The sequence below is a fragment of the Rhinolophus sinicus genome, chromosome 9 (genome assembly GCF_057876585.1).
Source record: "Rhinolophus sinicus isolate RSI-liver-muscle chromosome 9, RSI-T2T, whole genome shotgun sequence".
Classification (NCBI taxonomy): domain Eukaryota; kingdom Metazoa; phylum Chordata; class Mammalia; order Chiroptera; family Rhinolophidae; genus Rhinolophus; species Rhinolophus sinicus.
Genome location: NC_142509.1, coordinates 33,610,957 through 33,636,931, shown reverse-complemented (window position 1 = coordinate 33,636,931; position 25,975 = coordinate 33,610,957). Strand labels below are relative to the sequence as shown.

The following is a 25,975-nucleotide window of genomic DNA, read 5'->3' as shown; positions in this document are numbered from 1 at the left end:
ACTTTTTTCCTTCCAATATTTTATTACAAAAACATTAAAAAATACAGAAAAATTGAAAGATTTACACAGTAAACACTTGTATGGCCACCACCTATATTCCACCATCAACATTTTGCTGCATTGATTTTATTACACATCTGTCTATCCCTCTATTCATCCATAAACTCATCTTAGCTTTTGATTATTTCAAAATAAATTGCAGATATCAATACATTTTATCCCTAAACACTTAAGCAGACATATTATTAAAGTTCAATATTTACTTAGAAATTCTTTGAGGTAAATTTACACATGGTAAATGCCCAACTCTTAAGCTAACCATTCCAAGTTTTACCAAAACGCAACCCCTTTTTAACCTTTCAGGAGCTGTGAAGTCATAATGTTTGATTTTGCCACATCGTTTACTCTACGCCATCTTTAACCTCCAAAGTTACAATACGGCATATATTTATGTTTTAAAGTAAAGTGTGGTAAAATTAATTTTATCGTCATGGTTAGTTGCCATCCCTCAGAATAATGGAAATAATCTGCAACTCACAGATTCAGAAGCCTAGGGTACCCCGTCCACTCAATTCCTTAAGCTTACTTCCCATGGCAGCAACCTGACAAGAGGCCGTTGCTGCCCAGACACCCCCAGCCCATCTGACAAGCTCCTCCCTCACCCCCAGGGCCCCTGATCCCCAGGGAGGGTAAGCCTCACCCAGCAGCTCCACCACTTGCAGGAGGACAGGTGTTGGGATGGTGTCAGGCTCATCTTCAGATTTCCCTTCGCCATCCTCTGACTTCCAGGACAGCAGCTGCTCTGCGAAGGCCATAGCCAGTGGGAACTCCAGGGGCAGAGAATGTAACACCAGCACGGCTCCGGGAGGTGGAGACACCCCTAGAAGAAGGGCCAGGAGGAAAGCTCGTGACTGGCACCTGACCAACAGCACGTGACCAAAAGAAGCCTGAGCAAAAGGCCGGCCATGTGTTGAGTGGAGAAACAGGGCCGGAACGGCTTCTGCTGGAGGCGAGAGGAAGCATGACTCCGACATTCCAGAGTCAGCTTCAGGCATGGAAGGAGCCAAGGGACATCCCTCCATGAAGTCCACTTATTGCTGTGACAATGGGACAAAGGGCAGCAACGGGAACTGGGAAGGATAAACATTCCCCAGTCAGTCAGATACCACCCAGCCTGATGACCCAGCATGGAAACAGGAAGTCAGACTGAAAGAGCCTTCACTGGAATATTCGCAGCCTGGTAAGGAAATGATCAGCCCTTTGGTATGGCTGCAATCCCAGGAGAGCATCAAGCTTCTACCAGGTTTACAGAGCAGACCAGCCTGGGGCCCTGGGCAGGAGGCACCGGCGGGACCTTGGGCTCATTCTCTCTTACCTTCCGTCACTGCCGTGGCCTGAGTCTGACCAAAGCTGCCTACAGTGAGAGGGGAAAGGTCCTGAGGCCTGATGCCCCTCGTCCTGCACGGCACCCCAACCCCCACTGCAAGCACTGCTCAGACACCAGCCAGGCAGCAGGGGTCAGTTAGGAGGAGCCATGGTGACCGGCCTGCACTTTGGGGGGAATGTTCACATGGTGATAAATGGGGAATGACGCCTAAGACAGAGATCCTCCATGTTTAATGTAAAGTTTTTTTTTGTTGTTTTTTTACATGGTAGGATGAGGGTGAGGAAATAGAATGTTTTGTTTTTTTTTAAATTAGGGAATATTGGGGAACAGTGTGTTTCTCCAGGGCCCATCAACTCCAAGTCATTGTCCTTCAATCTAGTTGTGGAGGGCGCAGCTCAGCTCCACGTCCAGTTGCTGTTTTCAATCTTTAGTTGCAGGGGGCGCAGCCCACCATCCCATGTGGGAATTGAATCGGCCGCCTTGTTGAGAGCTCGCGCTCTAACCCACTGAGCCATCCGGCCGCCCCTAACGTAGAGTTTTAGAGACAGCAACTATAGGCAAGATACTATGAAAAACAGGCCCTAATACAAAGAGATCATAAAGTTGTTTGGCAATGACCAAATCACTTAAGAAATGTCCTTTCATTTCATTTCCTAAAGAAATGTCTCTAGGACCGGGGCTGTGGAGAGCCCAAGTCCCATGTAGCTTGTAATTGCCTCTAGCAAACACGTGTCCATATTTTCTTGTCAAATGAATCAAGGACGCACAGTGGAACTCTAAGCTTGGGTCTTCCTTCCCTCTGTGTTTATTCAGAGTCTGCTGCGTGTGGTACATAGGGCAGACAGTCAGCGACGGCAACGCCATTTACAGAGATGGAACCCTCATCCAAACCTCAACCTGTGGAGCTTAGCAAAGGATGCTGAGGAGACACGACCAAATGGGCCCCCCAGCCTGGCCACCGGGCTGTTGCTCACGTAGATGGGGAGCAGATGCTCACCGCTGCTCGTGCCCCAGGGAGCCGTATCCCGCCTGAGACATGCCGGCTGTCATGGGCTTACTACAGCTGTATGCTGAGACTGCTCTGTTCAGCCCAATCTAAATAGTAGGCGGCCCAGCACACACGGTGAAAGGAGTGTGAGCAGCCTCTGCCAGGCCTTCCCCAGGCAGGAAAGGGAGCTACTTTGTCTACGATACGCTGCCCCAAGCTGTCCCGGTCTTTACGCATAGAAATTGGAACACAGCAAGGTACAAGGCACAAAATCCTTTCTGTGCTGAACAAGAAGGAAAGCAGAGGACTTCAAGCCGTTCTTGTTACTAGGAGCTAACTCAGGACTTACCCAGTTTGATGTGGACCTTGTCTGTGGAGAGGATCACGGAAGGGTACTGGTTGGTGGTGGGAGGTGGCGTGAGCCCGGTGTTGGCCGGAGACGCATCCCGAGGGTAGCAGACGGCTTCGATGAGGTTTAGCTGGCCATTTCGCTTCACTTTGTGGCCGAGCCCGTAGACGAGCACACGCGCCCACGGTGCCTTGTACAGAGAGGAGCTGAGAAGGAGAGATGGTGTGAACAGTCCACGCACACCAGGGAGTCAGCAGATGCTTTGTCATGAGAACTGAGACTACATAAGCCATTCCCACCGCATTTTTAAGGTCATTCTTTATAAAGACTAATTTCCAAAACATGGAAATATGGGAAGAACCGTAAATTATTTTCAAATACAATAAGCATTAAAGAAAGAAAAAAAACAATTTGAGTTTTTCTTCCGTCAATTTCACCAGAATCCACTTTACTTTTCTCTCCCCATCACCATCTTCTGGAGAACAGGCAACTTACTCTTTGCGGAATCCGGACTGACTCTCTTTGCAAGACACCACGACAAAAGCCGCCCCAGGGAAATTAACATCCATATTGACTTTGGACTCGGTAACTGGAAACTCTTCGGAGGGGAACTGCTCGGGTGCTGTCTGCAAAGAGACATTTCACAAGGAAAGCCACAGGCTTTCCCAGGTCCCAGGCACAGGACAGAGCCCACACGATGCTGTCCCAGGTTCAGGAGACAAGAAAGCCCTCCAGAAGAAGGACACTACAGAAGGGACACGACAGGAGAGCATCAAAGAGAGGAGACCGACGCGGGGGCTGGGGGCAGGCGTGGGGAAGAGAGTGTCATTTTCAGCAAGCCCATGAGCCATCCAATTAAAAATTGGCATCCCCGTTCAGGGACATCAGAGCTTTAGACTTCTACCTGCAGGAAAGAGCAGATCTGCTTCGTCAGCTCCAGAAGGCTGTCCTCGCCCTGGTGCAGGGTCCGTGTGATGGCCACGTTGAGCCACTCTCTCACTGTCTGGGAGCTGCCCTGGTAGAAGAGGTCTGTGGCCGAGCAGCTCTGGGAACGCACGCAATGCTGCAGTGACTGCGCCAGGAGGATGGAGCTGGAGCTGATGGTGCCGTCTGGGGACAGGAGAGGAACCACAGAGCCAACGGCTGTGAGAGCCCAAGTAACCAGAGTGAGCAGACTGTCCAGATACCCAGCATGGCTTGGCCTGGACATGACTGGGATAACAGCATTACCCATCACATCATGGGGGCAGGACGGAGTCAGGAGATCGGTGGTCTTTACAGTTTGTTTTCCTTTAAGCAGCAAAATGATTTCCTAAAATAAAATCTTAAGTGGAGGCCCAAATAAGAGTGGAGCTGCTTGGATTTAGGGGCTCCCAGAGCCTGATGTACTGGGCTGCCCAGCCCACTCTGAACTGGACCGCAGAACCGCTAAGGTGGCTCCGAGTGGAGGGTGTAAAGCACACTCCACAATTAGTTTGGGAAGCTCAATGCTTAGTGGATTAATGGCTAAGGTCAGTGATGGACTTCCATTTCCAAAGAGGGAAAAGCACTGCCAAGACCATCGTGGCTCTTCAGTGCGGTTTACCTGTCCTGCCCAGAGACACCCCCGCACCGGTCCCCCCATGTGGACAACGGGCACCCTGAGCACCAGCCTGCATGGCGCCCGGCTCCCTCCCAGGCCTTCCCCTCCCTGCTGCTGACATCTGCCATACCAGCAGCAAAGCCAAGGTTTACCTGGGAGGGGAGGTGCGAGCAGCTGATTGGACAGCAGCTGCAGGTGCTCCAGGGTGATGTCACGGACAGCACGGATATGGAAGAGGCGGGTGAACAGGTGGGGCAGCTTGGGGGCGAAGATGCTGAGCAGCGCCAGGCGGCAGTACAGCCTGGCCAGCGCGGCCTCGCAGCGCAGCAGCTCTCTGCAAGGACAAGGCGGGGAGGCCACTGAGCAGCTGCGCTCCAGCCCCACCCTGGGCCGGGCTGCAGGCCTCTGAAGGGACACCATCGCATCTCAGCCTTCTCTTCTGGCCCCATGCTCTGTACTCCAAGGTAGTCACTTGTGTTTAAAGCAAAAAGCCACATTTAGTTATGTTTGGATTTTCTCAACTCAAAAGACGCTAAGGCGGAAGAGATGAAAATATATATTGAAACAAAAGCTTGTGTATGTAGGTTCATAGCAGCATTATTCATAGCCAGAAAGTGGAAACCACTCAAATGTCCATCAGTGGAGGAGTGATAAATCTATACAACGGAATATTGTTCAGCAAAGAACAGGAAAGGAAAAAGGAATGAAGCACTGACACGCTACAACATGGCTGAACTTTGAAAACATGATGCTGAATGAAAACAGCCAGACACAAGGGCCACATATTCTATGATTCCACTTACATAGATCACCGTCCAGAATTAAGCAAATCTACAGAAACAGAAAATAGACTGGTGGTTGAGCCAGGGGACAGGAGAAGAGAAACTGACTAATAATGCCTGGGGTTTCTTCTTGGGCTGATGAAAACATTCTGCAATTAACTGTGGTGACGGCTGCAGAACTCTGTGAATACGCTAAAAAACACTGACTTGTACACTTTAAATGAGTGAATTGTACGGTATGTGAGTTATATCTCAATAAAGCTATTATAAAAAATTCACTGTGAGCATTTTTAATGTGATGAATTTATGAAGTAACTAGCATCCACCTTGAATATCAGCTCACTAGCGACTAAGCAGGTCTCATTCGAATTGTCATCTCTTGGTAAAGAATCGAATCTAGCTAATATCAAAGAGGCTCCCTGTATTTTATTAGCTCATCACCATAATTTAAAGCTCTCCTGGCAGTAAGTACTTAACTAAAAGGGCAAGTTAGAAGCTGCCCTAATCTCTAGGTCTATAAACCACTCAGAGCCAACAGGGGTCATTTGATATTGCCCACTGACCCAATTAAATTTAATGCTGGTCTATCATGAACCAGATTTGGGCATAACGACACTTAAAGAAACAACAACCCATATGTGACACCCGATGAGTGTATAGAGACAAGAAGTGGAGACAGTGAAGATGCTGCGTTTTGGGTGGTTTCTTTCTCACCGCCACCGGTTTGTAACATTCTTGTGCCAGCATCTAAAACAAACCCCTCCACCTGTCTCCTCCCTCCTCGGAATCCCTCTGTTGACTACACAGCTCCTGAGACCAGGGCAGCAAAGCAGACAAGGTCTGAGTGTAAAACCTGAAAGCCCTTACGAACTCCCCACGGCTTTCTCCTCCGACTGAAAACGCTGACATTCCAGGATGAGGCTGGAATGAGATGATTCTGGGTCCTGGGTAGCCCTGCTTCGACCGGTCACTGATGAGCCCTCTACCCCTTTGTTTTCCGAAGTTCTCTCTCAAACGCATGTAAGTGCTTTAGACAGTATACTTCTGAAGAAAATCCACACTAGGACCAGAAATCACTTTACAGATCAAACAAAACGGTGTGGCATGTTTCGCATTTCTCCCAACACCGCGATCATCACATTATACTGAGAATAAATGTCCTACATTTGTAGTCTGACAGATCTTACAAAGCACTTTCTTGCCTTTTCTCTCAGTTACTTAGACAATCGTCAGTAGGTATCATTTATCAGAGACATTTGCTAAAAATACGGCTGAAAGACTTACTAACGAAGCTTTAAAAGCTTTTAATAGTATCATGTTGCTATTTAAGCATACAGGTTTGGGGATCCTTTTTAACAGTTATTTTGAGTCTACTGTATGAGCCAGGACCTGGATCAGGCACTGGGGGCTCTAGCAAAGAATCAGACCAAGTCTCTGCTTTTAGGAAACTTACAGTCTAGAGGGAGGAGACACACAATAAAAAATTTAAAAAAAAAAAGCAACATATCAGATCCTGGAAGAGAGCACAAATAGTGTTATGACAATATGTGACTGCATGCTTACTTTAGATTAGACGGTGAGGCAAAGCCTTTTTGGAAAGGTGACATATTCATTGAGATCTGAATGACGAGAATGGGACAGTGTGCAAAGTTCTGGATAAGCACTGCAGGCAGAGGGAAGTGCGTGCAGAGACGCAGAGGCAGAAACAAGCTTAGTGTGTGAGCAGAACAGCGAGTCCGGCGCTGCTGAAGGACAGCACGCTCACTACAGAAGCAGATTCACGCAGGGCCCCTAGAGCCAGGGTCCGGGTGTAAATCCTACCCCAAGGGAAATGGAAAGCCACGGGAAGCTTGGGTTAGAGGAGACGTGAACGATCTATGTTTCTAAAAGAGCACTTGGCTATTGTGGGCAGAAGAGGGAGCTGGGGCCTAGACCAGTGGGCTGGTGGCAGAAACACAGACAAATACACTGGGGACGTATTTTGGAGGACGAGTCAACAGGACCTGCTGACAGGCTGCATGAGACAGTGAGGAAAAAGGATGACTCGTGGGGCCCCTGACAGACACGGGAAGACCAGTAGAGGAGGAGTTTAGGGAAAACCCAGATTCTACTTGACACGCTACATTTAGGTGCCTATGTGACTTTCTGTGAGTAAAGGGCCAACAAAACTCCTTCCTCGTCTCTTTAAGAACTGACTTCGGTTAACTTGTTTTCAGCTCCGTTCTTCTGAAAACCTGACAAAAGCAGAATGTCAGCTATCCTACCAGATACACTGCTCATGGTCAACATGACTCCCAGTTGGCAAGCTGCTTCTGGCCTGGGAGGAACAGCTGGCTGGAAAGAACATTCTCGGTGGGATGTGGCTTCGAGGCTTCTCGCTGAAATGCCTAGAAGTCATGCCTTTGGAGTTGTTACAAAAGGTAGTGGCTTCTGTTTGGGACATGGGGCTGCTCAGCCACCGCGGGAACACTGCCACGTCACATCCATCCCTCACACCTGGGTTGTCACTTGGGTGGGCGGGGTCAGAGAACAGCCCCTGAACATCTGTGTTCGACTCCTACTGAAAAAACCTGCATGACACTGCCCTGTGGCATGTCGTGCTTCCCATCCTGTGTCTTTCTAAGTGAAGCCAATGCCAAGTGCGGCCTATTTTGGTTCTTGTGAATTTGATTGTTAAATTGAATTTGAGACCATGCAAGTAGGGTGATTCCTATATCTGAGTGCAGATCACAGGGAGTCAGCTGGATATGTGTATCTGGAGTTCCAATGAGAGGTCTAAGCTGGAAATATGCTCAAGTTGGTTCACAACTGACAACCTAATGAGAAATGTGACACTATCGGTGAGTAGCATGAGAAATCGTTACGGAAACTTATCAGAGAACTGTTTACTATTACATTTTCTCCTGAATCGTTGCACAATTTTTTGAACCATTCACAGTGAGGGCATCTGGCCAGATCGTTAGGTTTTAAGCCACCGAGAGCACCTGTTCCCTTAGAGACCCCCGCGCAGTGCTAGGCCCGAAGCAGGCACTCAAGGAAAACCTTGTTAGCTTAGCAGAAATGAGCTGCTGCTCACACATTGCCTCTTGGTCAGCTCTTCTTGCCTTGCTTTACTCTTTAGAAGTTTCCCACACTCTTCAAACCTCCAGCCACCCCTCCACCCCGCCAACTCACAGCAGAGTGCCAGGTGGTACTGGATCCCGCAACTTTTCTTCCCAACTCTTGCCATTTTGCTGTTATCTTTACTAGCTGCCTTCTCTCGAACTCTTTAGCTCTGAAGGAAAAGCCTTCTTGTCAACAGTGAATGGCACATGTGGTAAAACAGCGTAAGTGGACTTCTGTGACCCACTAGAAAGAAGGGCCCAATGTTACCTGTGAATTTGAAGGTTGGTGTTGTCCAACGTGACCAGCCCATTGGTGGCAGTCCTTCGGTAACCTGCTGGGGGCCTTTCCAACATGTCAATAGGGTACCAGTATCGGACCAGCACACCTTCACTTCGGAGGTATGTTTCTACCTGCACCAATTCATTTACCTACAATAGTAAAAGGAAATGTCTGTACGTTTTTTAAAGCACTGACTTTTCCCCCCAAGGTTTAAAATACATATGTATATACAAACCAAAGTTTTATAGCAGCATGTCACAGATTGAGTACTGTATTGATAGTGTGTTTAGCTTTTTCCTACCAGTTGGCAAATTTTAACTTGTACAATAAATTAAAGAACTGCAACGTAATGTTATCGTGATTTAGAAATTTTAAAATAGTGCTATATTTCAGCAATAGTTCAACGTATGTTGTTGCCAGGTAAAAATTTATGTTCATTGTTTTTGTGTTACTAATTTTGTAAAAGTAGGGAATCTGATAGCTCTATTTTATTGCTGGAAAAATAATAATTAAGTTCATGCATATGCATTTTGGATTCAAATACCAACGTAATTTTTATTTAGGGGTTATTATTAAAATAAAGGGAATCCAAGTAATAATTATTACTTTAAGAAAACTTCTATTTTTCTAACTTTTATTTTCACACATTTCCATTCCTGAAAAATATTATTAGTTATATAGTTCATGATAACCAGAGTCAGAAGTTTGTACCAGAAGGTACTAGGAGATCAACAGTATCACTGAATTTTCTACATGAAAGTTCACCTTAGTAAACCACTAATAACTTCTCTTAAAAATTTATGATTTAAATAAGTTCTGGTAAAATGCAGTCAGTTGAAGATGTAAAACTTGCAATTTCAAATCATTAATGATACCTAACAATATCTGTATCTCTATCGAGATAGACATGAAAGCTTATCTATGGGGTGATAGATGCTCCTTTATCAAAGACTCTTAGGCTTCAACTATACACATTATTTCATCAGCTTTTCTTGCAAGGGAAACTTCTTGAAGGTAAGCATGGGTATGCCACCGTAGGATCACGTAGTCACGGCTTTCAAACAGGACCCCATTTTCACTCTCTTCTGTTCCTTCCTCCCCACCCCCCACCCAAATCTTTTCTGAGCCCCATGACAGGGCCCTGTAATTATGGAGAAGATAACTACAGTCTAGTTTAATACACTCATTTACACTCATTTTACATATAGGGACATTGAGTTTGAGAGAACCAGTGAGATGATGTGATCGAAATCACAAAACTATTTCTCTGATTTGTGTCTGAAACAATCATGACAATGATAGCTCATCCATTCATCAAGGACATTTTCCCTTGGAACTTGGGTAGATATAAGGTAGGGACAGTTTGAACATGACTGACAGAAAGAATGACAGGCTGACGGAGCTGACAGCACTGAGAGTTAGGAGTTTGTGATCTAGCAGCTGTGATCTGGGCTCATCTCGGGCAATTCACTTGGCATAACAGTACTTGGCTTGGTTTCTTTGCCCCTAAGTTGAAGAGTAATCCATCTGTATAGTCACTTTTGAAGGTACTTGGAGTCTGGGCATGAAAGTCTCAGTACATATAAAAGGCTGAGTGCACTCACTGAATCAACATCTAAGACGACTCCATGAAGCCCAAAGGTTTTCAGCATCCCGCGGATGGCAAATTTTGGCAGAGCAGTTCCCACTGTACTGCTGGTTACATTATTGCTGTCTGGAGAGCGGGTTACTACCGTGAGACCTGAGGAGGGGAGAGCGAGAAGTTTTTTCAGGAGCAACTACCATTATCATCTTGGGACCCTCTATTTTCAGGTCTAAAATATCACTACAGCATTTAGTAATACCCTAGCTTAGTTATACCTACAAAGGAAAACAGCTTGATCTGGAAGATAACACAAAAAAAAAACATTGTAAGAATACAAGAATACAATAATAAAAAGACATATAAGCCAATTTTAAAATGCACAAAGGATTTGAATAAACATTTCTCCAAAGAGAAATGAAAAGATACACATGAAAAGATGTTCAACATCATTAGTCATCAGGGAAATGCAAGTCAAAGCCACAATGAGATACCACTTCACACCCACTAGGACGGCTGTCATCAAAAAGATAGACAACAGTAAGTGTTGGCAAGGATGTGGAGAAACTGGAACCCTCATGCATTGCTGGTGGGAATGTAAAATGGTGCAGTCACTTTGGAATTCCATTCCTATGTATATGCCCAAGAAAAATCAAAACACGTATCCACACAGAAACTTGTACACAAATGTTCAGAGCATTATTCCTAACAGCCCAAAGGTAGAAAGAAACCAAGTGCCCATCAATAGACGAATGGATAAACACAATGGGGTATTATCCATACAACTGTATGGGGTATTGAAATATTCCATACAAATAATATTCCACATGGAATATTATTTTGCCATAAAAAAGGAATGCAGTACCAACATGTGCTACAACATGGATGAATCTTGAAAATTATGCTATGTGAAAGGGGCCAGACACAAAAGACCACATGTTGTATGACTCCATTTACATGAAATGTACGGAACGGGTACATCTATAGCGACAGAAAGTAGATTAATGGCTGCAGAGGTTAGAGGGAGGGAGGAATGGGGAGTGGTGAGGGTATAGGATTTCTTTTGGGGCAATGAAAGTGTTCTTGAATTAGAGGCAATGGTTTGATGATTACTCAAATTTGTGACTACTAAAAACTGTGAAATTGTATATTTTCAAAGGGTGAATTTTATGGTATGTAAATTAGATTTCAAAAAAAGAAAGAAAAAAGTAAATATTAGGTTGGTGCAAAGTAATTGCGGTTTTTGCAATTATTTTTAACCTTTTAAACTGCAATTATTTTTGTGCCAACCTAATATATATTCCTGCCCCTGCCCAAGATGTTCAAATATTTTTGTGACTGTCTACCTTGTTTCCCCGAAAATAAGACCTAGCTGGACAATCAGCTCTAATGCATCTTTTGGAGCAAATTTAATATAAGAGCCGGTCTTATTTTACTATAAGACTGGGTATAATATAATATAATATAATATAATATGATATGATATGATATAATATAATATGATATAATATAATATAATACTGGATCTTATATTAATTTTTGCTTCAAAGATGCATTAGAGCTGATTGTCTGGCTAGGTCTTATTTTCAGGGAAACAGGGAAATAATGAGTCATTTTAAACTCTTTTTTATGCTTTTCTGTATTTTCATTTCCTCAAAATACGTGATAGTTCTAATCAAAAGAATAAACACATTCTATCAAAATTCCAGAAAGCACAGTACAACCATATATTCTTGGTTTATTAGCTCAGCAGCCAGGACTAAGCCTGAGCGGCCTCTCTAGAACCTTCCGCCCCACCCCACTTCCTTCTTTGTACAACTGTCCTGTCTCACCCTGCGCATGCTAGTGAGTGCAGGAACCGTGCAAGAGGACACCAGAGGACAGATGAGCGTCTCCTTGTGCCCCACCAGGAAGCTTTATGGCCTCACACAGGAGAGCCTGGAAGAGGTTGTCATTCAGAGTAAGGAAGTCACCCTAGGAGAGAGAGCCAACAGCTGCTTGGCTCAAGGTCATGTTTGGGAAAACTCAACTACTCATTTCATAGGAAGTTTCAGAGGTAAAGTAAGGGGGAAAGCAAAACCTTTTCGAACTTTATCAATTGTGAACTTGTTTGCTTCGTCTTTAATGTCTTCAATGGTGGGAAGGTAAAGGTCTCTTGGGATGCCACCGTTCTCCTCGTAGAGGAATTCAACTGTTTGTCGGGCAATATCCACCATGCCTAAAAAATAAAACAGCACTGGTAACTCTCCAGGGGGCACACGATCGTCAGATCAGCCACGGCACTGACTTATAACTAGAGTGAAGAGATAAGAGAATCTTTCAAACCAAGTTTGTGGGGGTGGGTAGCCTTTTGGGGAAGGTAATTATTCAGTGTCCACCAAGTTTAAAATACTCAATGCCCTGCTTCTAAGAATCTCTCCAATCTCTCCCAATGCTAGCATGTGTATGCAAAGGTTCAAGAACACAGCCTCCAGCTCTGCTGGTAACTTAACGAAAAATGGAAATAACGAAAGTATTCATGAATACAGAGTGGTCATAAATGACAGTACATTATTATACAGTCATTTCATTTTAGTTAAATCAAAAGAACAAACTGTGGGACAAATGCAGAGTAAGAAGAAACTGAGGGAAATTTTTTTTCCTACCTTATACATTTTTGTACTGAGTTTGATTTTTACAACAAACACAAGATGCTTATTTAACAGACAGAGAGCTACATCAGCTTCAATCCAGTACTGGAATCAGCTGTTCTTCCTTCCCAGAATGAGGACACATCATTATGTTCAATAGCGACAGCCACTATTAATTAATAAACCAAGTAAATAAACGTCCAAAGCCACAAAGAAAACAGCACTGTGGCGAATACAGCGAGACGGGACACGATGTTTCCATTTGCTGTGGCTGCCTTAGCTCCCACACTGCTTGGGATGGGATGGGTAAAAGAACACGTGTTGACAGCATCTGCTTTTACATAAGGCTCATTGCCATCACACATCTCTATCACTCCTTTACTTGCTGGCCTTGCTGTAATGAGAGGGCACAGCAATTTTCTGAGCACAGTTTAGAAGAAGGCTGAAATTAGAGAAGGATGTGTAGAGAAAGAAGTGTTAGACAGAATAAACAAGAAATGGGGCCTGGGCCGGCCCGGTGGCTCAGGCGGTTAGAGCTCCATGCTCCTAACTCCAAAGGCTGCCAGTTCGATTCCCACATGGGCCAGTGGGTTATCACCCACAAGGTTGCCAGTTTAATTCCTCAAGTCCCGCAACGGATGGTGGGCTCTGCCCCCTGCAACTAAGATTGAACATGGCACCTTGAGCTGAGCTGCCTCCCAAATGGCTCAGTTGTCAGTTGGAGCGCAGGCTCTCAACCACAAGGTTGCCAGTTCAATTCCTCGACTCCCACAAGGGATGGTGGGCTGCACCCCCGGCAACTGGACCTGGAGCTGAGCTGCGCCCTCCACAACTAAGACTGAAAGGACAACAACTTGAAGCTGAACGGCACCCTCCACAACTAAGATTGAAAAGGACAACTTGACTTGGAAAAAAGTCCTGGAAGTCCACACTGTTCCCCAATAAAGTCCTGTTCCCCTTCTCCAATAAAATCTTAAAAAAAAATAAAAAAAAATCCTACTATCTTACTGAATTTGTTTACAAAAAAAAGAAAAGAAAAGAAATGGGGCCTGATATTAGAAGATTATAGAAAAATAACCTTCGCCACATTTTCCAAAGTAATGTGGGGAGGAGAAAATACACAGCTGTTTACTAAGCAGGAATCCGGGAACACGGGGAGAATGCCAAACTAAACCACAAACAGCAGAGACGGTTTCATTAACCTTCCTTGGGGGATGTGACAACAGGCGGCTGATTCCCAGGAGATGGTCCTTGGGCACCATGAATCATCTCCCTAGCCTCCTTTCGGCCTTTGCCACTGCTCTACTGAAGGATACTGTATTTGGAAGGTAAATGTTTTATGTTTAAATTAATATAGTTCAGCTGATTGGCCATGGTCATGCAGACGGATCCCAAGAGAATGCCTTGGCGAGATGTACGTCAGGGCCATAGGCACTTTTGGGAGTCACTGGTCTGGCTCTGGTCCAGCAGCTGCCTTTGGATAATCACATTTTCTGCTGTGCTGTCTACACTTTCCCTCCCCTGAGCTGGGAGCAGCGGAGGAGAAGGCACATTTGGCCACAGACACTCAGACGGCTCTGGGATCAAATGGTGAACAACATCCTACTTTAAGCAGAACCCACGTGGAAATAAAGGCATAGCAAGCGCCGATCACGTAAGAGCTTTCCATCCACATACTGTAAAGTCTCTTTCCCCCTTTCTTACTCTCTCCCAAAGCAGGAAGCAGCACCGGTTTCCCTGAACAGATAGCGCTTCACATCTAAACTTAACCCTCCTGTTGCGAATTAGCGCCAGGTCTCAGCTTACATACCGCGTTGTGAGAGGAGCCAAGCTGGGTTGGGCTGCGCTTGTCACCTGTGCCGTGGTCTCCTGATGGACCCTCACCACAGCCCTTACCATCACCTGCTTCCCACGAGGTGGAAGCTCTGAGAGGAGGGGCCGCCTCGCTTTGTGCACAGAAGATTCCTTATTCCCTAGCACAGGGGCTAACCCTGGGAGGCATATGATACATGATGAACAAGGAAGTGAATGAATCGATGAATGAACAAAAAGGCACCTACAACAAAGCCGTCCTCACTCTGAAAACCAGTGCTGGGCATTGGTACTGTGAGGCCGGCAATAAGGAATTTGCCATTACTTTCTCAAGTCAGAGTTGGCTGAAAACAGGTAAGCTCTGTTCTGTGATCTGATATAACACAAAAAGAGTATTTTTTTTGCAGATACTGGGAATGAACAGGGAGGAACGAATTATCTTTTTGTCTGTGAGATCTACTAAATCAGGGTATGTTGCTCTTTCACTTGAAATCCTCCAATGGCTTCTTCTTTTACATAGAATAAAATCTCAAGTCCTTGCGGAGGCTGACGCTGCTCCATCACCTCCCCTTCAGAGACACTGGCTTGGCCTTACTACTGTTCTCTCAACCACCCACGCTCACCTCTCCCGAGGGTCTTCCTAATGTTTCCCCTCTGCCCAAAACTCTTCAGCGAGAAGAGAAGAATATTAATTATCTCTCCTGGAATTTGGGTCAGCAGCTGAAACAGGGCCCTGACAGGAGCAGGAAGCATTCTCATCATGTCACAGAATGTGCAGATAGTCCCACAGGCTAAGTATTAACAAGACCATTCCACTGTGATAGGTGTAAGCTTTGGAGGTGGAAAGCATGGAAAACACACACACACACACACACACACACACACACACACACACACACACACAATGGCAGCAATGAGAAAAAGGAATTACTCATTTATCACTGGAAATCAGGGACTCAGCATAGAAGTTGGCCAAGAAATAACGGTCTTTCGGCGGCTCTTCTCTTGTTTTGGTGCTAGTCTCAGTCAGGATAAAAGTTAAAAGAGGAGCAAGACTGCTGACGCGGGGACAGTGACTAAGCTGTACAGACCACCTGACTGCCACGAGGACAGAAAACCAAACTGATGTTCCAGCAGAAGGGCAGCTGTGCCTGTTGGGAAAAAGCATTTCTGCATCTCAAAAAGCATGTGTTTCACGAGATGAGGAAAAGCCTTAAAACAGAAATCAGCCACCTGCACTTAAGACTCAATAACAACCCACTGTCTGCGGTTACACGCTGCATCATCTTTGCAGAGAAACCGTGGCCAGTGGGAGAAAAAAAATTTCACCATCGTTAATCACTGTAAAGTTCGGCAATATATTAACAGCACGCTTACTATGTGCCAGACACCGCTCTTAGAAGCTTTATCTGCATTAACTCATTTCTTCTTTCTCATATACACATGAGGTGGTTACCATTATTCATTCTATTTTAAAGGTGAGGACAGGTTACGTAACCTTCCCAAGGTCACACAGCTGGTAAAATAGCCCAAGCTATTGACCAGCAGGCCACCCAGCTTCCTAGTATAGCCACGCCAGCTTCATTTCAGCAGCCCGTCAACCAAAACACTGAATGAAACCGACAAGCAAAGAAACAGCTGACAATGAAAGCAAAGACCAGAGTTCAGTGGAGGCCTGGGTAGAAGACACTGTTGGGTCTGCCCCAATTTTAGTTGGATGAGGCCCTCTTTCCTCATTTACATCCTGAGTTTCCCCTAAACATGTCTCTTCAAATCATGGAGTGAGCTCCTTAGGAAAACGTAAAGCACCAGACCTAGCTGTAAAGCGCCCTTTATCTGGTCCAGGCCCGATTTCCGCTCTGCTTCATTGCGGAAGCGTCTTCGGATCGTAGGAAAAACCTTGGTCTCCCACGCTTTCACCAGCAGAGCATAGTGGTCCTCCTAGAAGAAGAAGCAAACTCATGACCAGAGAAGGAACGCCTCATGTAGGCATCAGTCCTGCCCTAACTTACAGCTCTCAGCCCTGGGGTCTTCACCCCACACACACGCCAGTCATGGAAACACCATGTGGGCCACCCAACTAAATAGACCTCAAGGGCCCGGGGAGACAAGCCAGACCGGGGCAAGCTCTCCCTCTCCCTCTACAGCCACCTTTACTGCTGAATTACTATCAAAGCACTTCATTTCTCCAACATCTGGATCAGTACTGGGCAAAAGAGCCCAACAGACATCGCTACTGACGTGTGGTTTAGAAAAACGGACACTCTGGAGTCACTGTTCAAAGCCAGTGACATATTTCAAAGTGTAACAATTCCAGCCTTGCACCCTCGGATCAAAACCATTCCTCGCGGCCTGTCCTGGACACCAGGGAGCTGACCAAATGTGGCGGGTCTCTTACCTGTGGGATGTCGTCATCATCATCGTCGTCACTTTCATCGTCTGCAATGGGAGGCGGGTGGGGGTCTGGGCCGGAGGTGATGAAATTCTCATAGCTGAGCTCTACTTTGTAATGACAGGAAGTGTCACTGTCGTATTCTGTAACGAAGCACAATGACAGCGAATTCCAGGCGAGAGCAGGCCAGAAAAATCATGAACTTCTCACCCTTGGACAAACCAGTTTCTCTTAATTTGTGTGACAGGAGACTCCTAGTACTTGTACGGATTTTCAAGTGCAGGGTCAAGGAATAACTAACTAATCACTGTAGTTAGCCTGAATCCTGCAATAGATTTCATGGGTATAATTCCTTCAACTCAGAGAAGCATATGGAATTTTCTTCATCATAAACATTAAACAGACACTTAATAGAGTTTGCAAACGAGTATCCCAAGGGCCCCGTATGGCCTGCAGGCATCTTTAGTTCGGGATGCTCAGTTTTCTTCAATTTGATTATGAAATTTTTCAAATAACCAGGAAAGCATTTGAGTACACACCTATATACTGTATTTTGCCCAAATTTGTGAGGGACAAATAAGGATGCACATTATACATGGGTCATACTAATTCCGTATCTATGTAAATGTTTTTAATTCTTTTACTTATGCTTATGAGTTAAAAGTGTAGCTCTAGAAATCAGTAACGATATCCGTATGCAAAATAAGACCCTGAAATACGATCATCGGTTTTGTTGAACTTACAACGAATTGTAATGATGAAGAGCTCTTGGCCTTCTGTGATGGATAAATATTGTAAATTCGTTAACCGGTACATAAAATGTCTTGTACCTTGTATCTGTTCTTGCGTTTTGTAATTATTTGTTACATAAAATTTCTTGTACCATAATATGTTAAAAAAATAAATGCTAAACTTCCTATATAATACAAAAAACAAATACCTAAACGTATATAAAAATTTGAATTAAAAAATTAAAACGAAAGATTTTTTCCCCCTGAAAGTTTGGGCCAAAAACATGGGTGTGCATTATACACGGGAATACACTGTGCATGGCAATCTAGGGTACCCACCACCTCGCTCCACACTCAGCATGGTTTATTATTCCTTGATGACCTCAATTTTAAAACAACTTAAGAAATGATTAATACTTTAAAATGAGGTGATTTCGTATAAAATTCTGGGGATTTAGCTGTCTTATAAAAAGTGGGCACTCAGGCCTGCACCGCCACGTGGCCACACCAGGCTGGCAGGCTTCCTGCACATGGGGAACACACTTTCCAGTCTACATGCTGCTTCCCGCTCCCCATTTCCTCTCACTGGGCCTGCTACCCCATTCCCAATGGGTACTCGAGTGTGCCCCAGTTAAATGGATTTCTGGAACTATAATGACAGCATTCACGTCCCCGGAAACAGGGGGCCAGGGAAGGCAGCAGCTTACGTTGCTGAGCAGTGGCCACAGCTGCAATCCGACACGGTGGCCCATGAGTGCCCGGGTCTGATGCAATACTGGTGCCAGCGTCGTTGTCACTGTCAGATGCCATGGCAAAGGGCAGGGCCTCGAAGTTGGCACTGATCTCCTCCGCCAGGTCTGTGCACAGGTCGGCCGCGTTGCGGTGGGCCTGGCCTTCGGCATAGGCAAATGGGCGGGAGCCAAAGTTAGCTCGAGTCTTGGTGTTCTGGAAAGGAGACCAAATGAAGGATTTGAAAGGACTCAAGCCTGCCTGCTCGCTTCCTTGCTCATTTAGTTATTTATTGTACACCCTGAGGTAGACCTCACTCACATCCGACCAGAGAGGGGCCCCAGCTGTGGGACTGCACATGAAAGCAGGCAGAGGGGCTGGGGGCACGTGCACAAGTCAGCCCCGACCTCCCTCACCCCACACTCTGCTACTCCAACACTGTTCCTTTCTACCCAACGCCACTGCAAATGCTCTTCCCTTCCCCTGGAATAGCCCTTCCTCGTTTTGCCTAAAGACTGGTAAATATTCTAGACCTGGCTCAAACATCACCTCTTTGGGTCATGAGGACACGACCAGATGTGCTTGGTGCTTGCTTTCATCACGTCTACGAGATGGTTAGTGTCAGCCTGCCTGACTGGCGGCGGGGTGCCAGATCAAACGTTATCTCTGGGTATGTCCGTGAGGGTGTTTCAGGGGGAGATTAGCACTTGAATCATGGGCTCAGTAGCTCCCCCTCCCCAGTGTGGTGAGCATCATCTAAATTACTCAGGAGAATCTGTTTTCCTTCCCAGCAAGATAACCTGCCTTTTTCTGAATGTGAACCACAGGCCACATCCCACCAGAGACGTCCTCCAGATACGGGGAGAGGCGCTGCCCGCAGTATGTGAAGTACACCCGGCCCTTGGCGGGCTGCCCTGGAGGCGGCGGGGTCCCCTCGGTTCTCTCCCAGCCAATTCCTGCCACGTCACCTATGGCAGAGAACAGGAAGGAAACAACACATTTCCCCCTCTTACTGACTATTAAATAAACTTCCAAACTGCAACCAGTGTGACGAAGCCACATATCACTGGCTTTATTTATTTGTGCCTTCAGTTACATCTGAAAAAGACATAAAGTAACTTACTGTATTTAAATAAATATAAAGTAACACAGTACAAATAAAAACTGTTTAGGATTAGAAAAATGCCTAGTATCTTGTGACAACATGGATGGACCTAGAGGGTATTGTGCTAAATGAATAAGTCAGACAAATACCAACTGATCTCACTTATATGTGGAATCTAAAGAACAACAATAAAAGAATAAACAAACAAAACAGAAACAGACTCATAGATACAGAGAACAAACTGATGGTTGCCAGAGGTGGGGTGTTGGGGAGCTGGGTGAGAAAGGTGAAGCGAATAAGAAGTACAAATGGGCAGTTACAAAATAGTCACAGGGATGTAAAGTACAGCACAGAGAATATAGTCAATAATATTGTTAATAACTATGTACAGTGCCAGGTGGGTACCAGACTTATCAGGGGGATCACTGCATAAATGAAATGTCTAACCACTGTGCTGTATGCCTGAAACTAATATAAAATAATACTAAATGTCAACTGAAAAATAATGTCAAATATATATGCACATAACTTAGAACTCAACCCACAATGTAAACTAACGGCACACTGTGAAGCACATACGTCCCCTTACTCATATGTATTTAAGGCCTTTTGCAGAAGCTGAGATACCAGCCCAGCTGCTCTCACGAAGTGACTGGGAACGGGGACAGAACTCAGAGACTGAGAGGAGCCTGTCCACCACACCAGTGCTCTTATGTTGGCTGCTCCGGGGACACCGCTAGCACCTGGAGCCTTATGACTAACCTACTGTCGTAAACTCGCCGTGTGCTTCAAGTTCTGTGATTCTGCTTTTCATCTCAGGGTTTCCTATGCCTTAGAAACCACCAGGATGGGCTTCCCCGTGGCTGGGGACTTGTCATGGGTCACCACGGCATCCCTGGGTCACCACGGCATCACTGGGTCACCGTGGCAACCCCAGGGGAGGAGAGTGCTCAGCACGCAGGAGATGTTCGGTGAGTATTTGGGGATAAACGGACACCGGAAGTGTCGGCACAGAGGTTGAGATTCTGGTAAAAAGTGAGTTCCCGAGTCCCACACAGACACATTCTCTAAGAAGAGGGTACCATGTGTGCCTGAGGTCCAGTCCAAAATTTTTTTCAGAAACCAAAATGTGATCTAACAAAACAGCAAACGACAGCAGCAAACAACTAAAAACCCTGACGAGGGTTCCCTTCCCTCCCCACAGCACCTCAGTGAGTACTTAGCTGAGATGCCAGAGTTCTGCTCCATAGAGTAAGAGAGAAATAACTTTGCCAGGAAATTATTTCCAAGTCATAACTTGATCATAACGGAAAATGGAAAACACTTCCCAGAAAAGTGCAATTTAACAAGCAGTTCCCTCGAGGGTAAGTGATGGCAAAACGACCCCCCAGACAGCTACCAGAGGCTATCTGTTGGATGGAGTGGCTTGGTATTCCTTGTCTGAGCATCCCAGATCATCTGTCTATCCCACGCAACATTTCAGTTTCATCAGAGAGGACGCTACAAGGTCCTGTCTGAAAATAAGGAGCCAACATGCTTGGCTGCTTCTGATGTCAGGAGGACAATCCCGAACTCTTGCTGACGCTGCAGCAGGTGGGACTGGTCCCGATTCATCTACTGTGCAGACCAAGTTACCTACATGGAGCCCAGAAAGAAGAAGGGGCAAAAGATTTTTTTTTTAATTGAATTGACTATTTCTGTGACTGAAACATCTGGGCAGAATGATTGTTAAAGCTGGGCCAGATGTTTAGTCTACCGAGAGCACAGCCTACAGCACGTATCTACCGGGAATACGTTGAGCAAGTGCCTCGTGGCTAGCGGTCGAGTTCTCTTGTTTTGAAGCTATTTACCTGCCCATCAATAACAAGCTGGTGAAAGACCAAACTGCAGAGAGAAGCAAAATCTCAGATTTTTCTGATGATGGGGCAACAAGAGTAAATGTGACTCCTAAGTTACCAAATGAAGGCTCTAAATGATAATGGCCTCATAAGATGACAGGTTTGGTGTAAACTAGGGGACAGCAAAGACAAATTGCCCATTTCTAGTTGCTATGTTTATTTAATTTTAGTCTATGTAGACCCACACCTGGGAACAACAGATGCACAGAGAGTGAAAAACAGCTCTCACTGCACTCACCAGGAGAGAGAGTCACGTCTAAGCGAACGCTCTTCCACTGTAATAAACTGGAGCCATTGTAGTGCACAGCACGGCCATTGCTACGGGAAAAAGAAGGGCAGTCAAAGGCAAGGCTACCTGGCCGACAGGAGGCAGCTAAGCAGTGAGCAGGCAGAGGGGTTTCCGTGGCCCAAGAGTAATCAGAAGAGAAATCCTGAGAGCTATTCTCTTTTCCAACTAGTATTTTATACATTTTGGGGGGTAGAGATTATAATTATATTACTTTAGTATTAAAACACCCACCCCCATTACTTTTTTTTAAAAAATAACAGCAGTAATAGCCACTTACTTATGGAAAAGACAAGTGCCCACTGGATTAGTCCAAGCCCCATCTCGTTTCTCTGCTTCTGTAGCAAAGCCAAAGGAAACTATTGGTCCAGTGTCGTCATCAGTATCTCCATAGGAAACAATTTCAATTTCCCAGTAAAAAGATGGGGCCTGAAGAAACACCAGAAGTGGGCAGACAATCAGAGGGCTCAACTTGGGACCTTCAACTTGTTTTTTCTTTCAAATTTGAAGGAAATAGGCAAAAGCCAGCGTGTCTTGTGATTTCTCACCTGAACTGGCAGTGGGGAGGTGGCATAGATAAATGTGCCCCGGGGCAGACCGCCCCCAGCACTGGGGTCAGCCAGGAAGGTGACGGAAGTAAGGTGGGAAGAGAACATGCAGGCTCGAACAGGTGGGAACACTCTCGAGGGGTTCCACGTTATCTCCTTGGGCTACAAAGGGGGAAAAAACCCGCATTCAATAGAACTGCAAACACAAATCCTTTCATTCTCTCAAAGAAGAAACAAAAAGTCATTTAATGGTCTAATAACATAGGTATATATTTTAAAAAAGAAAGGGTACCTTTTATTCCAAAGGAAACTTTATTTTAAAAAAGGCAGTCTCCTTCCCTATGACCAACCCTGCTCTCTAAAAACAATCATTCTCTTAACTTTTTAAACTGTTAATTCTGATACTTACCTCTATATTTCTCCTTCGTGAGGTTTTCATTCGCACATACCTACTTCTGCTTACACACAGGCCCTCAGCCCTCACTCCCAGTATAATTACAGGACAAAAGGACACATTTGAGTTCAGTCATCAGAATCTATATTACTATGACTTAATACTCAGCTCAAAGCTAAAAAGGAGTACTATGGTTACACTCCCATTTTTTTTTTTAGGTTAATTGCCTCAGTTTTTCACTTTCACAGTTTTTAGTAAGTCTAATCATACAATTTCAAGCTTCTCTATCAGATAAAAGCATACACCTTTTTCAAACCCATCAATTTTACTTTTATCCTAAATAAAGAACCAAAAGATGTGTGTAAAGATCAACCCCAAGGATATTCAGATCAGTTAGGGAGAAAACTGCAGACAATGTGAAGATGCAACAACAAAAGCCTGAGTGAATAAACTGAGGCACAAATATACGCTGGGATATTAAGTTTCTATTGATTGATGTGGAAAGGCACTCATCACCTACAGAAGGGGAGAAGATAGATGCAAAACAGTATGGAAAGCAGAAATCCATTTTTGTTAAAAATATTATAGATTATACACCACATGAATATGTCACTAACGGTAACTGGAGAGGTTGAGATTCCAGGTGACATTTCTTCTTTCATGTATTTTTAACTTTTTTATTTTGAAATAATTTCAAACCTACAGAAAAACTGCAAGAATATCACAATTTTTTATACTCTTACCTAGATGCACCGATTTTTTTTTTTGAGATATAATTCATGAAACATGTAATTCACTGTAAGGTGTACAATATAGTGATTTTTAGGATATTCACAGAGTTGGGCAATCATCACCACAATCTAATTTTAGAACATTTCTGTTCCCCTTAGAAGAAATCCCTGCCCATTAGTAGTCAGTGCCCATCCTTCTCTCCCCCAGCCCTTGGCAACCATCAATTTACTTCCTGTGTCTCTGGATTTGCCTGTTCTGGACACTTCATATAAATGGAATCTTACAATACGTGGTCTTTTGAGACTGCCTTCTTTCGCTTCGCATAATTTCAAGGTTTATCCTTGTAGCAGGTATTACTACTTCATTGCTTTTAAAGGCTGAATGATATTCTTTTGTATGGATTTACCCCATTTTATGCATTCATTCATCAGCTGATGGACACTTAGATTGTTTCCATTCGAGGGCTTTTATGAATAGTGCTGCTAGGAACATTCACAGATATGCCAATTGTTAACATTTTGCCACTTTTACTTTTAATCACTCTTTCATTCTGTCTGTCATCTCTCTCTCTCTCTTTATATATATATATATATAAAATATACTATGAGATGGACTACAGAACTAAAATTTTGAAAAAGTTTTGTTTTTCTGTTATTGATAACAGAAATTTACCAATTAATGAGTAGTTCTGCTCCTCTGGTCTAATCTTTCAATACTTAGAATGTCAAATCAATGTGCTTTGAAATTCCAAGATGATAGCATGTTGCTGCAGAGCGTACACCTCCCAACGGCTTTGCAAACGCTCACTCTAAAGACCACTCTAAAGACCACTCTAAAGACCACTAACGGGCTGCTCAGCATTCTTCAGTGCGGCAGACAGCAGGAGGCCTCACCTGTCTCCGGTCGGCCTGCAGGGGGGGCGGTGGGGGCCGAGCACAGTCCCGGTAGAGCATCCTCAGACGTTCACACTGCACCTCCACAACTGCCAGACGCTCTCCTGAAGGGAGATACACCCAACACGTGTAAATAAGTCCTGCAAGCCAAGGAGGGCTCCAACTCCTCAGGAGGAGGGTCGGAGCAACAAAACGCTTATTGAGGTTATTCACCTGCTTACAAAAGGGCAACTACCCTGAGACCTCTTTGTCTGCTACACGTAGCTCAGTAGCGTAGCAACGTGGCCGAGTGCAGGGGCTCTGGGGCTGGGCTGCCTGGATTCAGAATCTGGCTCCCTTCCTCAGTATCTGCCATCTCACTGCCAGCCTGGGGGGTCACTACAGTGCTTGTGCCTCACAGGTGGTTGTGAAGATGAGATTAAATAACACAAGGAGAGGCCTTAGCCAAGTCCCTTTCACAGGGCAAACACTCAAATGAAAGCTATGATTATCATCTAATAAATGAAGGCTATTATCATCTCAATTGGTTTTTTAAAAGTCTAATACTGAACGTTGTACATTTCTCCATCGGGAAGGACACTGGTATTAAGGGAGCATATAGCTTCCATGCCTTCCAGTGTGTTGGTGAAACCTCAGATGCATGGCTTGCTGGCCAAGCATCTGATTTGATACTGTTGGAGTGATCATTGTATCCCTGGGGGATGCAGCTTTCTTTAACTTTGCTGTGGCTGAACCAAGGCATATGCAGATTTCTACAGAAATTATCACTCCGTGAAAGAGTTTAAGGAGATGAGGGAGGCTGGTATGCAAAGTGATTTCGGAGTGTCAAGAATTTCTTTGAGTGGACTTCCAGGGAAGTTTGTCACTGACCTGTGTTCCTGAGCTATGCAACATGGGTATTTGGGCTAAGGGATAGTTTCTCTATAAATAATTAACAAATATTGTGGGGAAAAAAGTCTAATACCTATTGAAAACCTCCTATGAGCAAGGCACAGTGCTAGATGTTGGAGGCTACAAAGGTATGAGCTGAAGTCCCCAGTCTGGGAGGACACAGAAGGCATGCTCATGCATATACATATATGATAAACAACACAGTACAAGGCTGTAGTATGTTATATGATATAAAGCAAAACATGGGAGCAAAGGAGTGAGTGATAATTTCATTTCAGGATCCAGAAAGGCTTACTGGAGACACCATTAAATTAGATCTTAGAAAAGATAGGATTTCAATAACCACAGAAGAAAAGGAATTCTGGGTGGTTTGGCACTATGAAAAGAGTCTAGAATAGAATAGTCAGGAGTCAGATGTTTCAGGAGTACCTCGCATGACACACAAAAATTAACTCAAATGAATCCAAGACCTAAAAAAGCCTATAGCTAAAATTATAAAACTCTTAGAAGAAAACATATGTGTAAATTTTCATGACTTTAGATTAGGCAATGGTTTCTTAGATATGACACCGAAAGCACAAGCAATGAAAGAAGATTAGATAAATTGGACTTCACAATGATGACAAACTTTTGTGTTTCAAAGTACACTTTTGAGAAAGTGAAAAGATAATCCACAGAATGGGAGAAAATATTTATAAATCATACTGATCAGAGACTAGTACAGAATATATAAAGAAATGTTATAATTTCACAACAAAAGACAAATAACCCGATTAAAAATGGGCAAGGAATTCGAATAAACATTTCTCTAAAGAAAATATACAAATGGCCAATAAATACAGGGAAAAGATGCTCAACATCATTAGTCATTAGGAAAATG

The 25,975-nt window shown here is 44.6% G+C and overlaps 1 protein-coding gene and 1 pseudogene across 5 annotated transcripts in view; one reads left to right on the top strand and one right to left on the bottom strand.

Annotated features, from left to right (window-relative positions):
- The window catches only part of HECTD4 (HECT domain E3 ubiquitin protein ligase 4), a 167,408-nt gene that overhangs the window by 22,124 nt on the left and 119,309 nt on the right, over positions 1 to 25,975 (bottom strand). For all 5 annotated transcript variants that reach the window (XM_074321579.2, XM_088801010.1, XM_074321581.2 and 2 more), the window contains exons 45-60: positions 24,205 to 24,308; positions 22,186 to 22,347; positions 21,918 to 22,066; positions 21,590 to 21,669; positions 19,153 to 19,316; positions 18,327 to 18,564; positions 16,895 to 17,031; positions 16,311 to 16,437; positions 12,135 to 12,272; positions 10,077 to 10,213; positions 8,461 to 8,621; positions 4,459 to 4,640; positions 3,629 to 3,834; positions 3,220 to 3,350; positions 2,725 to 2,930; positions 701 to 880 (exon numbers count right to left, since the gene is read on the bottom strand). In XM_074321579.2, coding sequence (XP_074177680.2) covers positions 701 to 880; positions 2,725 to 2,930; positions 3,220 to 3,350; positions 3,629 to 3,834; positions 4,459 to 4,640; positions 8,461 to 8,621; positions 10,077 to 10,213; positions 12,135 to 12,272; positions 16,311 to 16,437; positions 16,895 to 17,031; positions 18,327 to 18,564; positions 19,153 to 19,316; positions 21,590 to 21,669; positions 21,918 to 22,066; positions 22,186 to 22,347; positions 24,205 to 24,308 — 2,502 coding nt within the window. The remainder of the gene's footprint in view (positions 1 to 700; positions 881 to 2,724; positions 2,931 to 3,219; positions 3,351 to 3,628; positions 3,835 to 4,458; positions 4,641 to 8,460; positions 8,622 to 10,076; positions 10,214 to 12,134; positions 12,273 to 16,310; positions 16,438 to 16,894; positions 17,032 to 18,326; positions 18,565 to 19,152; positions 19,317 to 21,589; positions 21,670 to 21,917; positions 22,067 to 22,185; positions 22,348 to 24,204; positions 24,309 to 25,975) is intronic.
- Positions 24,811 to 25,384, top strand: LOC148757335 (cytochrome c oxidase subunit 6C pseudogene; annotated as a pseudogene).